This window comes from Triticum dicoccoides, chromosome 1A (genome assembly GCF_002162155.2).
Source record: "Triticum dicoccoides isolate Atlit2015 ecotype Zavitan chromosome 1A, WEW_v2.0, whole genome shotgun sequence".
Classification (NCBI taxonomy): Eukaryota; Viridiplantae; Streptophyta; class Magnoliopsida; order Poales; family Poaceae; genus Triticum; species Triticum dicoccoides.
In genome coordinates this window covers 486,569,691-486,590,041 of record NC_041380.1, presented here as the reverse complement: position 1 = coordinate 486,590,041, position 20,351 = coordinate 486,569,691, and the positions used below count along the sequence as shown (strand labels likewise).

General features: G+C 42.1%; 1 protein-coding gene across 1 annotated transcript; it reads right to left on the bottom strand.

Annotated features, from left to right (window-relative positions):
- Positions 1 to 7,867: 7,867 nt before the first annotated feature.
- LOC119281317 (60S acidic ribosomal protein P2B-like) lies at positions 7,868 to 10,063 on the bottom strand. The gene is made up of 4 exons (XM_037561856.1): positions 9,941 to 10,063; positions 9,169 to 9,275; positions 8,558 to 8,784; positions 7,868 to 8,160 (listed from the first exon to the last, which is right to left on the bottom strand). The coding sequence occupies exons 2-4, from the start codon at positions 9,254 to 9,256 to the stop codon at positions 8,134 to 8,136; spliced, it is 342 nt and encodes a 113-aa protein (XP_037417753.1). The 5' UTR covers positions 9,257 to 9,275; positions 9,941 to 10,063; the 3' UTR covers positions 7,868 to 8,133.
- Between the last annotated feature and the right edge of the window lie 10,288 nt (positions 10,064 to 20,351).

Below are 20,351 nucleotides of genomic sequence, written 5' to 3'. Positions count from 1 at the left end.
AATCTGTATATGTTGTCGATCGTGTGAGTCTATGGAACTGATGGGGAGGTACCCTTCTTTGCCTGGGAGTTATATTTGGTTTAGTTCGCTGAATCTGGTTTGGGTTTGCACTAATCTTGCGTACTAAGTTTTTAGTGTATAATCTGTTTGTAGGTCCCACTATTTGATTAGTGGACGCAACTGATGGGGGCATGGAGATGATGGCAAGGCATCACGCTGTGGTGGTGGCGAGGGGGCCATCAATGAAGGCGGCGATGACAGGGGCTGCCTACAAAAGCGGTGCATGGATGGGGGAGGTGAAGTGGCGAGGGCTGGGAAGGTGGAGAACGACAATCGGGGGAGATGGAGTGGTGGCAAGATTGGACGAGCTCACCTCCGGAGTGTGTGGGCAAGATTTCCTTTTCGGGTCGGCCGGCTTTTTTTTAAAGCATGTGCATGCATGAGTTGGGGCTTATTTCCAGCGGTGAACATGCATGGGTAAAACCGTTTTCTTTTGCGAAAGGGGAGGGGAGACAAAAAACGGAGGTGGGAGGGGGAGCCGTACATGATGGGAGGGGTGGAAACCCTGGAAGCTGGGCCTGGGATGATCAGGCTGTCATGAACTGAAGTTATTTGTTTATAGTGTCACAAGTGTGTATTGTATAATTGTTTATATATTTGTCGTATATTTTATTGAATTTAGGTGTGTGTGCAAGGTTTTCATACCTTGAAATTATGAATATTGTGAAGTGCGAGCCTCTCTCTTCTAGAAAATCATGGAATTGGCTGACACACCATTAAATAATTTGATGCCACATGCTTATTTTAAATGGCTAGAAAGCACAAGTGAAAGCTTCTTTTGATTTGGTTCCTTCATTGCATGGTTTGATCACAATTTCTCAACAATTGAGAGATAGAATGATACTCAAATTATTCAAATTCTTACTCTACAAACTAAAAGAGAATAGAACCAAACAATGGTATATTTGTGTCCATGAAGATAGCTATCCAGTTCTAGCGCATGGGTTGACATGGGTTGCAGACTGCATTTGGCATCATCTTTACCTAGGTTTTCTTTGACCCCATCCTATAACCGACCTCCTTTCGATTAACTCATCCTATCGCCCAAGTCAACACCGACCTATGAATCCTACATATATTTATAACTCCATGGCAACCTCCATATATTTTTAGAACTCCGTGGCAATGCACGGGCATTTAGCTATGAGTCACGAGTGTATTGTTGTTGCATTTCACAAAACCATCGTATATATGAAGGTTTGGTTCAATTATTTTCCTACATATAATATTTTGTTGTTGAATTTCAATTCATGAGTCCCAAGTTAAATTTGGCACGCTGCTGATCTCTATATATCATCAACTACTTGAATCTTGTGTGTAACTATGAATTCAATCTTTTTATCAAAAGATATATATTCAGTGTTTGGGATTAATATCAATTGCATATAATGCTTGGTAGTGGTAATATCAAATTTGTCCATCAAATAAATCTTAAATCCTGTGTTTTTTTGCCTATCAGTTTGATAAAGTCAGAAACGTGTATGTGGTTGAACGGTATATAATAGCCAGTTGCATGGAAGATATGTATGTAATTGCTAAATGTTTAATGTATATCATATAATGTGGGTAGCTCTATCAAGAATCGCACATCAGAGTTACCAGTGCATTCTTATTTGAGAAATAGCATGCGAAGTACTCGGACATCCATGATGGTGCAAGTGTCGCTTTTTTCGGGAAACTTACTAAGGACATAGAGTTCCAGCTGTTTATAAGGAATGTATTTGGCCCTTCTTAGAAGGGAAACTAGCTTGCAAACTTTATGGTCCAACTATCATTGAAATACCAACTGATATGTTACGAAATCTTCAACTTATATTCTTTAGGAACTTCATTTAAGTTGTACTGACCTCATGAGATTCCAATCTATGTTTCATAGTTTATACTCCTCACTATCATAAATTCATAGACTCAAAAGTTTGTGGTATATGTTTATTACTCGAGCATTGCAATACACTGCACTCGGATGATTTTGTCCATAGAAAATTTGAAGCTCCATGATTCGGCAAGAGGATTTGTGCAAGAAATCATGTACATCTTAAAGTTTTGCATCTCAAATTTGCTACCTGTGTTGAACAGGAGGAAGCCTAGAATTCGCTTCACAGACGGAACTCGTCAATATAGAAGAGTAACACCTAGATAGAATCAAATCTGGTCAGAGAAGCCAATTGTGCCTTCTTCCCGAGTGCCAAATGTAGATGACTAATGCTGATGACACCACTCGCTTCCTTGTTTTTAAATATCACATGTGCAACACAATGATGCAAAGCGAATTTCATGGAGGGGGGGATAAGACGTATTTGTGTGGTTGAAGGAGCACATGTAAGTACATATTTTGGTGAGGATGGAAATTGAAATGCATGCTTGGAGAAACATAGTCATAAGCATGTGATGTATAAACTCCATATAATGATATTATGATATGTGTTTTCATAGATAATTTTATTTTTCAGGGCAACGCACGGTCATTCAACTAGATTTAGCTTCCTTGGATTAGGAATAGATCTAGAAGAAGGTGACGTGGTAGGGTTTTTTTGTACCGTCCGAGACAACGGAACAATGACATGGAAGCTACATGCAAAATTAAGGGGCAATAGATTGAGAGGGTGAATGATGTATGGACAGAGAAGGTGATGAATGGCAAGTTTAATGGGAAAGGGCGGCTAGAGGGGTGTGTTATGTTTGTAAGAATAGAGAGAAGAATATGCTTGCATTTGTGTTGTGGTTGAACATTGCGTGCAATATGCTCATTTCTGGGGAGGAAAATGAGCATTGTTTACACAATTTCATTTGTTGGCCCGTGGCAACGCACGGGCATTCTACTAGTATCAATAAGAAACAGATGAGAAAAGGCCCATAAGAAAATGGTGAGAACCCTTCCTCAGAAAAGACCGGTAAAACTTCCAACACCGAAAACATCATAGAAGATGCATGCGAACTCCGTTTTCGATGAACTCAAGCTTGTCATCAAGATGACCATAAGCTCTAAGACTCACGAAGAGAACCAAATAAGAACCAAGAAAGATGATGCAAGGATGCAATGGTTTGAGCTCTCTACTAACGATACGATCAAGCTACCAACTTGAGAGCCCCCCCTCCTTGATAGTACGGCAAACGATCCTATAACCCGGTCTTCAAACTACCACCATGAGACCGGTAAAATAGAAAACCTATCAAGGGCAAACCTTTGCCTTGCACATGGTCCACTTGAGCTATATGATGACGATCTTGACCCCCTCAAGTTGGACCACCTTTCTTGATTGCATTGGCTCGATGAAGACTAGATGATTGCTCCCCCATAGTCCACTATGGGTGAGCCACTCTTTGGCACATCTTCACAAGTCCATTGTCACCATAATGGACGGCAAGCTTCAAGCACTTGATCTCTTCGCGATGATCCACTTGAACTTGCACACGGCAATCTTGATAACGATCACCACTTGATGTCATCCTCTCCATGGGTTGAGTGATATCTTCCTCTTGACACAAGCCCATGAACACGTACCTAACCCCACGTAGAACTCTCACATAGACCATGGGTTAGTACACAAAGCACAATGGACAATGCTTACCAAACCATGGGATCACTTGATCCCTCTCGGTACATCTTTTATGCTTTGTGAGTTGATCAACTTGATTCACTCTTGACTTAGTCTTGATCAACCTTGAATCTTTCCAACTCTCTTCATTTGGATGATGTCTTGAAGGTAAACATGAATGATCACACAATCTTCTTCTTCAAGACATGCTTGCAATAAGCTCAACTCTCACATGACCAAGCTTTGGATAATTCCTTAATAGCACCTTGGTCAACACAAACTCTTCTTGAAACCAACACATGTACTCCAAGAAAAGCCTATGGACAAAACCTTCAAATATAACTCAAGGCAACCATTAGTCCATAGAGACTGTCATCAATTACCAAAACCAAACATGGGGGCACCGCATGTTCTTTCGGCGCTCCCATGTAGGTCTACGACCTGACGGAATACTGTTGGACGCCCCCAGTGCCGCGGTATCGCCCTGATTTTCAGAGGCCAAACGGTATGCACTCCTGACAGTAAACTGGCCACTCCTCTCTGGGAACCAGGCTAGGAAGTCCTGACCATTCCTTGGAGACATGCGAATATTCAGAATTTCACGGACATCCATCTCCCAAAAATGTTCCTGGAGTCTCTGTACATTCCATGCACCATGCTCATTGATGAAATCGGCGACCCAAATAAATCTGCAATTACTTTTAGGGGTAATCGGCCTGAAGTTATGGCCCGTAATTTTCAGAAGTTCCTCACCCATGATTAGCGATATATCTCTATATTCATTTTACCAAAAAAGGAGTATTTGTTTGATAAATTTTAGTTTTTGTATTTTCATTTTTCACTTGAACTAACACAAAGCTTTATATGCCACCTACTCACAAGAGCGACAATTGCATGGGTGGCACAAGAAGGATCATGATTATCAACAGGGTTTGTCAAAGCAATGGAGTGACAATATGTCGTCGCTTTTCTTGCAATATCCCCTCCTTCAAGTTGCAAAAGTTTTTTTTCCTAAAGTGGCGGCTAGGGCATACACCTTCCCTTCAAGCACCACCGGCAAGTCCGTGGATTCACCTCCCCTTTATCTGTCGTTCTGGTGGCCGATTGCAGGGCAGCGAATCCCAGTGCTTCTGTTTTGGCCACTAGTTTCCTCGCGGGGCGGCATTCAGGAGGGTGGTGGTGCTTCTTCTTCGAGTTGGTCTTCAGAGCTCCAATCCTCCTCGTGGTGGTCTATTTGGATGTATTCAACGGGGTTCCGGTGTAGATTCCTGATGTCTCACTGGGGCGGTGAGGTTAGGATTTCTCTCTGTACATGTGCAATGGCGAGATTTGGTGTTAGACACCTTGGATTGATTCAAGATTCAACGCCAATGATTGTGGCTCATTGGTCCCTAGGGGCACATGTACAAAGGCTTTCCTAGCGTCCTCAATAAAGGCAGGGCGGTTTGGAGACACGGTGGCTCGTTATGACGATGGTGATAGTCGTTCGATGCTCTAGGATCCTTGATCTAGTTTTTTATTATGTTTGGGGTGCTTTATACCTCTGGTGAACTTTTATAACATATTAGAGCAGCATATCGGGCGGCATGAAAGAGCAAAACATCATGAGGGCATCATGCTATGAATAAACCTGGCCCAGTGGTTGCTACATCTACCTGCATTGCATAACAGTGGTTGCTGCATCTATTTGCGTCGCATTGCAGTGAAGCGTGTGACATGATCATCATGGGAGAATTTGGGACCTCCCTGATTCTCTTCACGTGAAGAGAACTCCACCGACGGAAGCATTAAAGAATCTCATGTGCTATTTAAGCTCCCCCAGCAATCACGTAAAAAACAAGCTCCCCCAGCAATACAAAGCCTGCTCCTCGGTGTATGTCTCTGTGAGATTTCTATTTAACAATCTATCACAACTCGTTCTGATGATGATCATGTGAAAGGAAAAGAATCAGTTCAGTTATGCTTTCCACTTATACCACACACATGATATGTCCAGTAATCCTGTTCCTTGGATCCTCCGGCTGCTGGGCGTGTTGAACTTAATACAGTAGATTAAGGGCTCCTTTGATTCAGGGGAATTCTATAGGATTTTTGGAGGGTTGAAATCCTTTAAAATTTATTCTATATTTGTCCTTTGATTCACAGGATTGAATCCTATAGGAATTTATTCAATGAAATCTTTTATGCTACATTTCATAGGAAATCTAACATCAACTCTAACATCTTTTTACAATTCGTTTGCTTTTCTCGTGAAATCAAACGCTCCTTGTTAATCCTATATGATTCAAGTGGGCATGACACTTCGATCCTATACTTTTCCTACTCTCCATTTTTAAAATCCTGCAAATCAAAAATGTCCTGAAGATATGTTGAGAAGTGATAGCTTGGTTATGTTGAGAAGTGGAGAAATTAAAGATAGCATTTCAATCATATCCGCTGCAGTTAAATTCTTCTAATCATGTTTTGGTAATCCTTGAGAGAACTCAAGGCCAAACTTGTATTACTCATATCCCTCGCAGTTCTAATTCGACCGAACTGTTTTATGGCTTAGGTCAGGACCAGAGGTCGTTTTAGAGCGTTACTAAGCAGATAATGGAAGGAAAAGGCTTATACTCTCTCCATTTTTTTTATCTATATCAAATTTTAGAAAGTTTTGACCAAACTTCCATTGTAAAAAATATATATTAGACAATGGTATTTTGGATGTTAATATTTTTTTATAAACTTGGTTAATATTTAGAAAGTTTGACTCAAGGTATCATCGAGCCGTTGCCTGTTCCACCATGGTGGTCGCCAGTCACCAACAGACTAGCTAGCGTTCTCTGTTAATTGATTCCTCTTTGGGAAACGTTTGGCATCGACGAACCGGCTGAACGCTCGGTCGGTGCCCCTCGCTCGCTCTTTTCCACGTACGTTAGATGAGCCTCAAGCAAAATATTTATTTTCTTCTGTGCTTTTTCTTCCTCTCGCGAGCGCCTCCCCCTGGAAGCATATCCCCTCCCTCCTTCCCCTCCTCTCGAGCTGCGACTGAGCCACCACGATCTTCATCGCCGGCGGCCAGGCTCCCCTCGCCGGCTGCCATGGTTGCCTGCCGCCATGGCCAGATCCATCCCCTATCTTGAGCCTTCACGCGGGCACATCCCCCCTTCCCCTTCCCCCGCCCCTCCCCCGCGGCTGCGACTGGGCGACTACGACCTCTGTCTCCGACGGCCAGGCACTCCCTCACCGGACACCATGGCTGCCTGCCGCCATGGCTGAATGCACCCCGCCTAGAACAGCTTCAAACAGCTTCAAACAGCTGTTGAAAGGCTTCAACCATAGACAGAAAAGCTTCAATGAAACTGCACAACAAGGGGAAGCAGCAACCGCAATTGGATTTTGTTACTACTGGTGAAGTTTTTTGCTACATCCATCAGGCGGAGCTGCGACCTCGCGACGATGACAACGACGTTTTTTGTTGCAACCCTAGTAAAATTTTGCTACTACCGCTGAAGTTTTTTGCTACATTCATGTAAGGCGGAGTTGCGACCTCGCGAAAGACGCGACAGTGTTTGATTTTTGCTACAACCATAGTAGAATTTTGCTTCTACCGGTGAAGTTTTTTGCTACATCCATGTAGGGCGACCGGGGTGACCATGGGAGATGCTGCAACCGAGGACGACGGGTTGCTACCACGGCGATGTCCATGTGCTGCAACCCCGCAGCGGCCGGGGCGATGTCCATGTGCTTCAACCCCGTGGCGGTCGGGGCGCGCGACGACGATGACCAAGGTGACCGCGCGCGGACTGCAACCAAAACTTTTTTGTCGCTGATAGCCGTTTGAAGTTTTTCTCATATACGGTTGAATTTTTTTATGTCAACGTTGGCAACTTTTTTCCGCATCCAGGACAAATCATTTTTCCAAGGGCTGGGGCAGGACCGGCCAAAACTTTCAGCCGGTGCGCCGGCACCTAGCATCGCCCTTCCTCTTTGCTCAAGTATCGCAGGTGATGTCTGCTGTTTCTGGTGCCTCTCGTCAAAGCTCACAATACCCCAGTTGTATGAAGATCCAATGAATAATGAATGATATGAATGAAATATTTGTCAAAAAGTGTCCACCAATTTATTCAAATCTATGTTTGCTTCTCCATTCTCCTTTATCTGTTCAGAGAAGCGAGTGTGAGATCTCACTGTGAAAAATATATAGTCACCAGTGTGAGGAAAGGGCATTCCTAACAGAGAAAACCCATTCAGTCACAGAGAAAATCAAGATCCTTTCACCAGATAAACCATTCAGAACATCAAAAGATCATGTGCACTTTCATCGACCGCAAACATCAAGACATATGCAAGAAACATAACACCAATTTATCAATCAACTGCTCAAGGCTGCGGAAGCAGTAACACACTCACATACGAAGGTACTATAACATATACATTGTCCCAAGCAAAATAGCACGAACTTCAGGTCTCTAGATATTATGCAGGCGCTGTTGTGGCAGGCCACACACGACAGATACTAGGGTAAACAGAGGGTAGGGGGGAGGAACTGAAACGCTTAGTCGAACAGACTGAAACCCATGTCCTGCATAAAGAAAACGAGAATGTCAGCAAGTTCACAATAATTCACATACAAGTACTCCCTCTGTTCAGAATTACTTGTCGCAGAAATGGATGTATCTAGACGTATTTTAGTTCTAGATACATCCATTTTCAAGACAACTAATTCCGAACGGAGGGAGTATGTGATCAGGTTTAACAATTTGCATGCTGCGGAAGGAATTCTAGCTTCTACTTGCAACTAGGCAGTGAATTTGAAATGGCACTTGTCATGCCAAAACTAAAAAGTCACTACTTGCAACAACAACAGCTGAACAAAGTTGAATGTGGGTTGCTTGCTACAATGTAAGTCCAGCTAGAATAACTTAAGGCCACAGAACTAAAGTGACTGAGAAACCATTGCAAGGTGGAAAAATACTTACTTCATCAGATTCTTCCTTCTCTTCAACCTTCTCCTCCTTCTTTGACTCAGCAGCAGGTGCTGCGGCACCACCAGATGCAGCAGCTGGAGCTCCCACAGCAATGGCACCCCCACCTGAAGGCACAGCGGCAAACTTCTCCCTTCCAGATGCAATCACTTCTGTGATGTCCTTGCCTTTGAGTTCAGCAAGAAGGAACTCAAGCTTTTCTTCATCAGCCTCAGCACCAACTGTAACAAGCAATTTCCAAGTCAGATGATATGCACAATATCATAACTAGATTCTCACATGAATAACAAATACAATAAGCATTTTTTTTGGTCTCACATCCTCTCATGAAGGACCCAAATTGACAAGTTATGATATGCGACCATAATCATAACAAGCAATAAGTTATTGCACATTTGAAACCTCAGAATATAATAGTACTCAATGACCTGACTGAAAGTGAAAAGATTGGATTTATGTTATATTCAGCAAACAGCAAGTAGTGCAGCAAATATTTTATCTTTTATACCATGCTAAATAGGTCAAACCATAAGGGAAGCTAGAGGCATTACCCAAGTAGAGAGTATCTGAGCCAGTATAACTTAAAACCAACAAAGAAGAATTACCTGAGTCAAGGATGTTCTTGACGTCAGCGGCACTTGGGGAAGAGTTCCCGCCCAGATAGGCGAGAAGGTAGGCTGCGATCAGCTTCATCGTGGAAACTAGGAAGCACCTGAAAACAAACAGAATTAAAGTTAAACGGCATGGAAGGCTAAGTATATGCTCAAGATGGGAGTACTGTCAGATCCAAATAGATCGACAGCAAGACGCATGGAAAATCAAAAACACAGAATGCCAAAATTACTAGGGTTCAAGGCCAAATGAAAGCAAGTGGCTACGATATGAAATCACTAAATACCATAGCAATTATTTTCCACTCGGAAATCAGAGATGAACATCGGAGGATTTGAATGAATGAATGGAGTTATGCACGTAAATTAAAGTTGTGCACGAAAAGAACAATAATAAACATCCCCCGTGCATCTTAGATTCGAGCCTTCGAAGAGCCGGGGGTTTCTGCATCTTCACTGGGTAAACAAGAATCACACAGTAATGGCCTGCCGTGTTTCTATATGGGGAAATCAGATCTCCTGAAACCCGGCGCGCAGGCGCAAGCTAGAGATCTAGCGGCGCAACAACTAAGCAAGATACACGCGACAATTAAGCAACCTATACCGCACAGATCTACGAAAACGAACAAACAGGAACACTCATCTCCGCATCCAACAAAAATTCCCCTACCGCAGAACAAGACGGATTTCCAACGAGATCGCTGCAGCAGGGCCCTTGCCTGGCGCAGAATTGAGTGCGAAAAGGACGGGATTGGGGGAAGCCTACCTCCGAGATGCGCAGGAGAAGACGCGAGGACGGCGGCGGAGGGGGTTCGTGCGTGAGCTAGGGTTCTAGCCAAATGAGCCGAACCATTTCGCTTTTATATACGGGCAATCGGGCCGAATCAGAGGCCACTCGATCTCTCAGAAGGTTCTGGATCAGTGGAGCGACTTCTCCGGGCTCCGAAACGCAAGCCCAAAGGCCACAATCTCCCGGATCCAGAACCACAGTGCCCACTTGGCCCATATTTAATTCTAAAAATAAAATCAGCTCATAAACAGTCCATGGTATTCCATTTTCTGGTGCCTCTTTGTAGGCCCAGAAATTTGTGAACATATTCCAAGTACACACTGAACAAATTTTAATATATGGTGAACATCTTTTAAATACAGGCTGATCATTTTTTTGACATATGGTGAATAGTTTCTGCAAATGCATATTGAATAGTTTTTAATACAGTGAAAAAAATTCAAAATACATTGAACAATTTTTTAGCATACAATGAACTTTTTTTTAATTTATGGTGAAGTTTTTCCAATACACACTGGAGATTTGTAAATGCATACTGAATATTTAAGCTTCCCAAGACCGAGGTAAGCTTCCCAAGCCGGTGGATTCAAAAATTGTTCGCGAATGCGAAAATGTTCATGAATTTGAAAGAAAAGGCACATATGGGGTAAATTGAAAAAAGAAAAGGAACCACAAGAAGAAGAAAACAAAAACAAGATAATCAACCAAGTCATAGATATATAAATAATAAATATAATAAACGGCCAGAAGAGTACGCTACCGCTTAGATACCTCTATGGGCGACCTTCATGTAAACGCTCACAACGAGCGATACATATTGGTTGACATGGTAGCATAGGTGTAGTCTTTGACACTTCGCTAATAGGTCGGGCCAATATTGTATTTTTCTAAACCGTTTTGAAAAGTTTCTAAAATAGCAGATATATTCAAAAGGTTCTGTTTTTTCATGCAAGATGGTTTAGCATGCCAGGAGCGTGCAAAAAAGCATGGGTAAATCAATTTCAAGAAGCTGGTGGCAAAAAGACAAAATAAGCTCTAAATAATGCGTTTTTTCAAACTTCCTCACAAGCCAATTGTTTTCTGAGAGCTACTCAGATATCTAAAGTCTGTTGCAAAAGGCAGTGCCTAGGAGACGCTTAAGCACGTCTAGGCGCTAGACACTGGCCAAACGCCTCGCCTAGGGCATAAACAGAAGTCTAGGCAGAGCAAGTAAGAAATTGTCTACCCAAGCGAGAAATCATGCCATATTGCACTGATATGCCAAAAGGGCCATATTCCAATTGTAGTAACTGGTAGTTAACATTCTTATATGCCCTAAATTAATAAAGTACACATATAATAACCACATATACACCCTAATAATAAAAAAAACTACATAGGCTGCGCCTAGGGCGCTTAAGCACCGCCTGGGCATTAGGCAAAGGCGAACTGCCTCGCTTACGCATATCGCTTTTTCCAACCTTCTAAACACCAGCCAATTTTGCACGAGTGTCATGCATTCGAGCATCGTGCAGACCAAAAAATTAGAATTTTTGAATTTGTTTGCTATTTTTTCTGATTTTACTATTCATCCACACGAGCATCTCGTCCTGGGAGCCAAATTTTCTCCTTTTCTACGGACTCATTTTAGAAGTTTTCGCGGGTGTGTTTGGTTGCCTACATTGCCCCCAAACAAGCCCACTTGATACGAAAAAAGTTCTTTGATTGCATAAAGGGAGCCCTAACTTGCATTGGCACGAACCTTAGAACTTTGCAAAGTTCATACAGATCTGAATATGGTAGAACCGTTGGCTAAACCTCTTCCACGAGCAAAACATGATTAGTACCAAGACTCCATTGGTGTTAGATTCAAAACTATGTAAACTAGATTATTGACTCTAGTGCAAGTGGCGGACTGTTGGAAATATGCCCTAGAGGCAATAACAAAACTATGTAAACTTAAATACACGTGTGAGTACATAAACTACACCGTGTCCCTAGTAAGCCTCTGCTAGACTAGCTCGTTGATCAAAGATGGTTAAGGTTTCCTAACTATAGTCATGAGTTTTCATTTGATAAGGGGATCACATCATTAGGAGATGATGTGATGGACGGACCAAACCGTAAGCTTAGCATCAGATTGTTTAGTTATTTGCTACAACTTTCTTCATGACAAGTGTCATTTCCTTAGACAAATAAGATCACGCCACTCTCGGATATCGGAGGAATATTTTGTGTGCTATCAAATGTCACTCCATAACTGGGTGATCATAAATGTGTTTTACGAGTATTGCCGAAGGTGTCTATTGGTTGCATGGATCGAGACTGTGATTTGCCACTCCATGTGACAAAGAGGCATCCCTGTGCTCTCTCGGTAATACAACATCATAAGAAGCTTCATGTGACTAATGAGTTTAGTCACGGGGTTTGTATTATGGAACGAGCAGTACTGCAGGATGCTACTAACGCGATACTACAATTAGAGACCCTTCGACGAAACTGTATGTGATGCATTAATCGTAAACGGTGATGTAAAAAATGATCAAAAATGCAAAATGTTTGCGATGGCAGATACATCAAATACGGTTCAGATTTTAGTTGCGTGTGTGATGCGGGGCATACGGTTTAGTTCAATGAACTGTTTGTGATGAGGAAGAAGAACAGAAATGGGCAACCAAATGAAGGCGTGTGCGATATACGTCATACAGTTCAGTCGGATTAACTGTTTGTGATGAGGCGGAACAACAGAAACGAGCAGCCAGATGAAGGTGTGTGTGATTGAGGGCATGCGTTTCACACGGATTAACTGTTGCGATTAGACAACACAACAGAAACGGTTAGACAGAACAATGTGTGTCTGCAATTGACGACATACACTTCACACGAATGAACTGTTTGCGATTAGCCACAACAAACAGAAACAGTTAGACAGATCAACGTGTGTGCATTAGGCGGGCACACATTCTAATTAAAAGAAGTGTGTGTGATGGTAATAACAAGCGTGCACAATTGTTGGAACAAGACGTGTGTTGACATTGCCTATTGAGGTGCACCCTATGGTGCAAATGCCACGTACACGGCCGAAAAAGCGTGCTCACGTTACGCCATCCAGAAATAGTGTCACACTTAGAAATTATAGAACCGTCAATAAATTTTGAGCCTGTGTCCCGTCACATTCCAAATTACTACCATGCTATATTTAATTGCAAACCAGTTCACACCGATCAAAACCTAAACGGTTTCCCACTTAGAAGCGTATTAGTACTCGGTTATAAATACTACTACTCCAAGAAGACTGCACATTCCTCCTCTGAAGGAAATATGCCCTAGAGGCAATAATAAAGTTGTTATTTATATTTCCTTATATCATGATAAATGTTTATTATTCGTGCTAGAATTGTATTAACCGGAAACTTAGTACATGTGTGAATGTATAGACAAACAGTGACACTAGTTTCCCTCTACTTGATTAGCTCGTTGAATCAATGATGGTTATGTTTCCTAACCATAGACATGAGTTGTCATTTGATTAATGGGATCACATCATTAGAGAATGATGTGATTGACTTGACCCATCTGTTAGCTTAGCACGATGATCGTTTAGTTTGTTGCTATTGCTTTCTCCATAACTTATACATGTTCCTATGACTATGAGATCATGCAACTCCCGAATACCGGAGGAACACTTTGTGTGCTACCAAACATCACAACGTAACTGGGTGATTATAAAGGTGCTCTACAGGTGTCTCCGATGGTGTTTGTTGAGTTGGCATAGATCGAGATTAGGATTTGTCACTCCAATTGTCGGAGAGGTATCTCTGGGCCCTCTCGGTAATGCACATCAATATAAGCCTTGCAAGCAATGTGACTAATGAGTTAGTTGCGGGATGATGCATTATGAAACGAGTAAAGAGACTTACCGGTAACGAGATTGAACTAGGTATTGAGATACCGACGATCGAATCTCGGGCAAGTACATACCGATGACAAAGGGAACAATGTATATCGTTATGCGGTTTGACCGATAAAGATCTTCGTAAAATATGTGGGAGCCAATATAAACATCCAGGTTCCGCTATTGGTTATTGACCGGAGACATGTCTCAGTCATGTCTACATAGTTCTCGAACCCGTAGGGTCCCACGCTTAACGTTCGGTGACGATCGGTATTATGAGTTTATGTGTTTTGATGAACCGAAGGTTGTTCAGAGTCCCGGATGTGATCACGGGCATGACGAGTAGTCTTGAAATGGTCGAGACATAAATATCGATATATTGGAAGCCTATGTTTGGACACCGGAAAGGTTACGAGTGAGTTCGGGCATATACCGGAGTACCAGGGGGTTACCGGAACCCCCCAGGGAGTATATGGACCCTAATGGGCCTTAGTGGAGAGAGAGAGAGGCAGCCAGGGCAGGCCGCGTGCCCCCTCTATTGGGGAATGTAGTAATTTCAAAAAAATTCGTACGCACACGCAAGATCATGGTGATGCATAGCAACAAGAGGGGAGAGTATTGTTTACGTACCCTCGTAGACCGTAAACGGAAGCATTATGACAACACGGTTGATGTAGTCATACGTCTTCACGATCGAACGATCCTAGTACCGAAAGTACGGCACCTCCGCGATCTGCACACGTTTGGCTCGGTGACGTCGCACGAACTCTCGATCCAACTGAGTGCCGAGGGAGAGCTTTGTCAGCACGATGACGTGATGACGGTGATGATGATGCTACCATCGCAGGGCTTCGCCTGTGCACTACGATGATATGACCGAGGTGGGTTATGGTGGAGGGGGGCACCGCACACGGCTAAGGGATCAATGATCAACTTGTGTGTCTATGGGGTGCCCCCTGGCCACGTATATAAAGGATGTAGGGAGGAGGAGGCCGGCCATCATAGGGCGCGTCCAAAGTGTGGAGTCCTACTAGGACTTCCTAGTCCTAGTAGGATTCCACCTCCCACATGGAATAGGAAAAAGGGAAGGGAGAAGGAGAAGGAAGGAAGGGGGCGCCCCCTTTCCCTAGTCCAATTCAGACCAGTCCATGGGGAAGGAGCGCGACCACCCTTGAGGCCTTTCTCTCCCTTCCCGTATGGCCCATTAAGGCCCAATACGAATTCTCGTAACTCTTCGATACTCCGAAAAATACCCGAATCACTCGGAACCTTTCCGATGTCCGAATATAGCCTTTCAATATATCGATCTTTACGTATCGACCATTTCGAGACTCCACATCATATTCCCGATCTCATCTGGGACTCCGAACAAACTTCGGCCATCAAATCACATAACTCATAATACAAATCGTCACAGAACGTTAAGCGTGCGGACCCTACGGGTTCAAGAACTATGTAGACATGACCGAGACTCATCTCCGGTCAATAACCAATAGCGGAACCTGGATGCTCATATTGGCTCCTACATATTCTACGAAGATCTTTATCGGTCAAACCGCATAACAACATACGTTGTTCCTTTTGTCATCGATATGTTACTTGCCCGAGATTCGATCGTCGGTATCCTCATACCTAGTTCAATCTCGTTACCGGCATGTCTCTTTACTCATTCCGTAATGCATCATCCTGCAACTAACTCATTAGTCACAATGCTTGCAAGGCTTATAGTGGTGTGCATTACCGAGAGGGCCAAGAGATACCTCTCCGATACACGGAGTGACAAATCCTAATCTTGATCTATGCCAACTCAACAAACACCATCGGAGACCCCTGTAGAGCATCTTTATAATCACCCAGTTACGTTGTGACGTTTGATAGCACACAAGGTGTTCCTCCGGTATTCGAGAGTTGCATAATCTCATAGTCTGAGGAACATGTATAAGTCATGAAGAAAGCAGTAGCAATGAAACTGTAATGATCATCGCGCTAAGCTAACGGATGGGTCAAGTCAATCACATCATTCTCTAATGATGTGATCCCGCTTATCAAATGACAACTCTTTGTCCATGGCTAGGAAACATAACCATCTTTGATTAACGAGCTAGTCAAGTAGAGGCATACTAGTGACACTCTGTTTGTCTATGTATTCACACATGTACTAAGTTTCCGGTTAATACAATTCTATCATGAATAACAAACATTTATCATGATATAAGGAAATATAAATAACAACTTTATTATTGCCTCTAGGGCATATTTCCTTCACCCTCCCCCTCTGGTCCAAATTGGACTAGGAAGGGGGCGGCCCCCCTTTCCTTCCTCCCTCTCTCCCCCTTCCTTCTCTCCTAGTACAACTAGGGAAGGGGGGAATCCTACTCCCGGAGGGAGTAGGACTCCTCCAGGGTGCGCCATAGAGGGCCGGCCCTCCCCCTCCTCCACTCCTTTATATACAGGGGAGGGGGCACCCCATAGAGACACAAGTTGATCATTGATCCCTTAGCCGTGTGCGGTGCCCCCCTCCAGTATAATCCACCTCGGTCATATCGTAGCAGTGCTTAGGCGAAGCCCTGTTCCGCTAGCATCATCATCACCGTCATCACGCCGTCATGCTGACAAAGCTCTCCCTCGACACTCAGCTGGATCGAGAGTTCGTGGGACGTCACCGAGCCGAACATGTGCAGATCGCGGAGGTGTCGTACTTTCGGTACTAGGATCGGTCGATCGTGAAGATGTACGACTACATCAACCGTGTTGTCATAACGCTTCCGCTTACGGTCTACGAGGGTACGTGGACAACACACTCCCCTCTTGTTGATATGCATCACCATAATCTTGCGTGTGCGTAGGAAAATTTTGAAATTACTGCGTTACCCAACAGTGGCATCCGAGCTAGGTTTATGCGTAGATGTTATATGCATGAGTAGAACACAAAGGAGTTGTGGGCGTGGGTATATATATATTGCTTGCCGTCACTAGTTGTTTCTTGATTCGGCGGTATTGTTGGATGAAGCGGTCCAGACCGACATTACGCGTACGCTTACGCGAGACTGATTCTACCGACGTGCTTCGCACACAGGTGGCCGATGGGTGTCAGTTTCTCCAACTTTAGTTGAATCGGATTCAATGAACAGGGTTCTTTCTGAAGATCAAAAAGCAATCACTATATCGCGTTGTGGTTTTTGATGCGTAGGTAAGAACGGTTCTTGCTTAGTCTGTAGCAACCACGTAAAACTTGCAACAACAAAGTAGAGGACGTCTAACTTGTTTTTGCAGGGCATGTTGTGATGTGATATGGTCAAGACCTGATGCTAAATTTTATTGTATGAGATGATCATGTTTTGTAACACAGTTATCGGCAACTGGCAGGAGCCATATGGTTGTCGCTTTATTGTATCAAATGCAATCACCCTGTAATTGCTTTACTTTATCACTAAGTGGTAGCGATAGTCGTAGTAGTAATAGTTGGCGAGACGACAACGATGCTTCGATGGAGATCAAGGTGTCAAGCCGGTGACGATGGTGATCATGATGGTGCTTTGAAGATGGAGATCAAAGGCACAAGATGATGATGGCCATATCATATCACTTATATTGATTGCATGTGATGTTTATCCTTTATGCATCTTATTCTGCTTAGTTCGGCGGTAGCATTATAAGATGATCTCTCACTAAATTTCAAGGTATAAGTGTTCTCCCTGAGTATGCACCGTTGCTACAGTTCGTCGTGCCGAGACACCACGTGATGATCGGGTGTGATAAGCTCAACATTCACATACAACGGGTGCAAGCCAGTTTTGCACACGCAGAATACTCGGGATAAACTTGACGAGCCTAGCATATGCAGATATGGCCTCAGAACACCTGAGACCGAAAGGTCGAGCATGCATCATATAGTAGATATGATCAACATAGTGATGTTCACCACTAAAAACTACTCCATCTCACGTGATGATCGGACATGGTTTAGTTGATATGGATCACGTGATCACTTAGATGATTAGAGAGATATCTATCTAAGTGGGAGTTCTTAAGTAATTTGATTAATTGAACTTTAATTTATCATGAACTTAGTACCTGATAGTATTTTGCATGTCTATGTTGTTGTAGATAGATGACCCGTGCTGTTGTTCCGTTGAATTTTAATGCGCTCCTAGAGAAAGCTAAGTTGAAAGATGATGGTAGCAACTACACGAACTGGGTCCATAACTTGAGATTATCCTCAATGATGCACAGAAGAATTACATCCTGAAAGCACCACCAGGTGACAAACCCGCTACAGGAGCAATGCGAGATGTTGTGAACACCTGGCAGAGCAAAGCTCATGACTACTCGATAGTTCAGTGTGCCATGATTTACGGCTTAGAACCGGGACTTCAACGATATTTTGAACGTCATGGAGCATATGAGATGTTCTAGGAGTTGAAGTTAATATTTCAAGCAAATGCCCGGATTGAGAGATATGAAGTCTCCAATAAGTTCTACAGCTGCAAGATAGAGGAGAATAGTTCTGTCAGTGAACATATACTCAGAATGTCTGGGTACCATAACCACTTGACTCAACTAATCTTCCTGATGATGGTATCATTGACAGAGTTCTTGAATCACTGCCACCAAGCTACAGAGCTTCGTGATGAACTATAATATACAAGGGATGGATAAGACGATTCTCGAGCTCTTCGCAATGCTAAAAGCTGCGGAGGTAGAAATCTAGAAGGATCATCAAGTGTTGATGGTCAACAAGACCACTAGTTTAAAGAAAAAGGATAAAGGGAAGAAGGGGAACTTCAAGAACAACAGCAAGCCAGTTGCTACTCAAGTGAAGAAACCCAAGTCTGGACCTAAGCCCGAGACTGAGTGCTTCTACTGCAAAGGAACTGGTCACTGGAAGCGGAACTGCCCCAAGTATTTGACGGAGAAGAAGGATGACAAAGTGAAAGGTATATTTGATATACATGTTATTGATGTGTACCTTACTAATGCTCGCAGTAGTGCCTGGGTATTTGATACTGGTTCAGTTGCTAATATTTGCAAGTCGAAATAGGGACTACGGATTAAGCGAAGATTGGCTAAGGACGAGGTGACAATGCGTGTGGGAAATGGTTCCAAAGTCGATGTGATCGCCGTCGGCACGCCACCTCTACATCTACCTTCGGGATTAGTTTTAGACCTAAATAATTGTTATTTGGTGCGAGCATTGAGCATGAACATTGTATCTGGATCTTGTTTGATGCGAGATGGTTATTCATTTAAATCAGAGAATAATGGTAGTTCTATTTATATGAGTAATACTAGCACATATGCCCGTGCGTTGCAACGGGAGATAAAATAGTATGCATTTAAAGTTAGTGAGAATAATATGTGCAAACAAAACCCTGTGTGCACACGAAAAAGAAACATTTAGTTTCCCGGTTTCGCCGCATGTGAAGGAATCAATCTGCTAATTTTTCATTCTTTAAGAGTTTTGTTACATCATCGTACGCCAGAAAAGGCCCATGACTTATTCAATATACTTTTCCTTTCAATCGGGGCATTTTAAGGTATGAAGTTTATGAATATTCTAAGAAACATGAACAATTTTTTAAATCCTGAAAAGTTATTTGAAATTATGTATACTTTTGGAAAAACTCAAAAAAAAAGAAAGGGAACATCTTTAAAATTCACAAACATTTTCTGAAAACACCAACCTTTTAAAAAACATTAACATTATTTGAATTAGTGAACAATTTTTTTAAAACGGGTACATGTGTTGAAAATTCATAAGTTTTTTAGAAAATGTGTATCTTTTATATAGGAACATTATTTTTAATTGTGAAAATTTCACTAAAACAAAAATATTTTTTCAATTTGGAGCATTTTTTGAAATGCAATTTCCTTTTTATAAATCCCAAACAATTTTGTAAAACTTTTTTAAAAAAAAATGGAAAATGTTTTGCAAGATTCGAATATTTTTCCAAATATGAATAATATTTTGGAATTCTCAACATTTTCCTTTTTTTATTTTGAACATTTTTTGTGAATTTTTAATTTACGAAATAAATTCTAAAACAAAAATAAACTTGGAAGGGAAAAAAGAGACAGGGAAAAGAGAATAAATATAGAAGTAAAACACACAAATAAATAAAAATAGGCCAGACCATTATTAGTTGTCCTTTACGAAACCCCAACTATCAAATTATGTATACTTTTGGAAAAACTCGAAAAAAATATGAAACAGAACATCTTTAAAATTCTCAAACATTTTCTGAAAACACCAACCTTTTTAAAAACATTAACATTATTTTAATTAGTGAACATTTTTTTACAATGGGTACATGTGTTGAAAATTCACAAGTTTTTTATAAAATGTATATCTTTTATATAGGAACATTATTTTTAATTGTGAGAATTTCACTAAAACAATTTTTTTAATTTGGAGCATTTTTTGAAATGCAATTTTATTTTTATAAATCCAAAACAATTTTGAAAAACATTTTTTTTTAAAAAATGGAAAACGTTTTGCAAGATTCGAATATT

Coding starts and splice junctions, on each gene's coding strand:
- LOC119281317 (XM_037561856.1), bottom strand. CDS start 9,256: ATGAAGCTGATCGCAGCCTACCTTCTCGCCTATCTGGGCGGGAACTCT. Junction 8,785..9,168: donor CAAGAACATCCTTGACTCAG/GTAATTCTTCTT, acceptor TGCTTGTTACAG/TTGGTGCTGAGGCTGATGAA. Junction 8,161..8,557: donor AGAAGGAAGAATCTGATGAA/GTAAGTATTTTT, acceptor TTCTTTATGCAG/GACATGGGTTTCAGTCTGTT.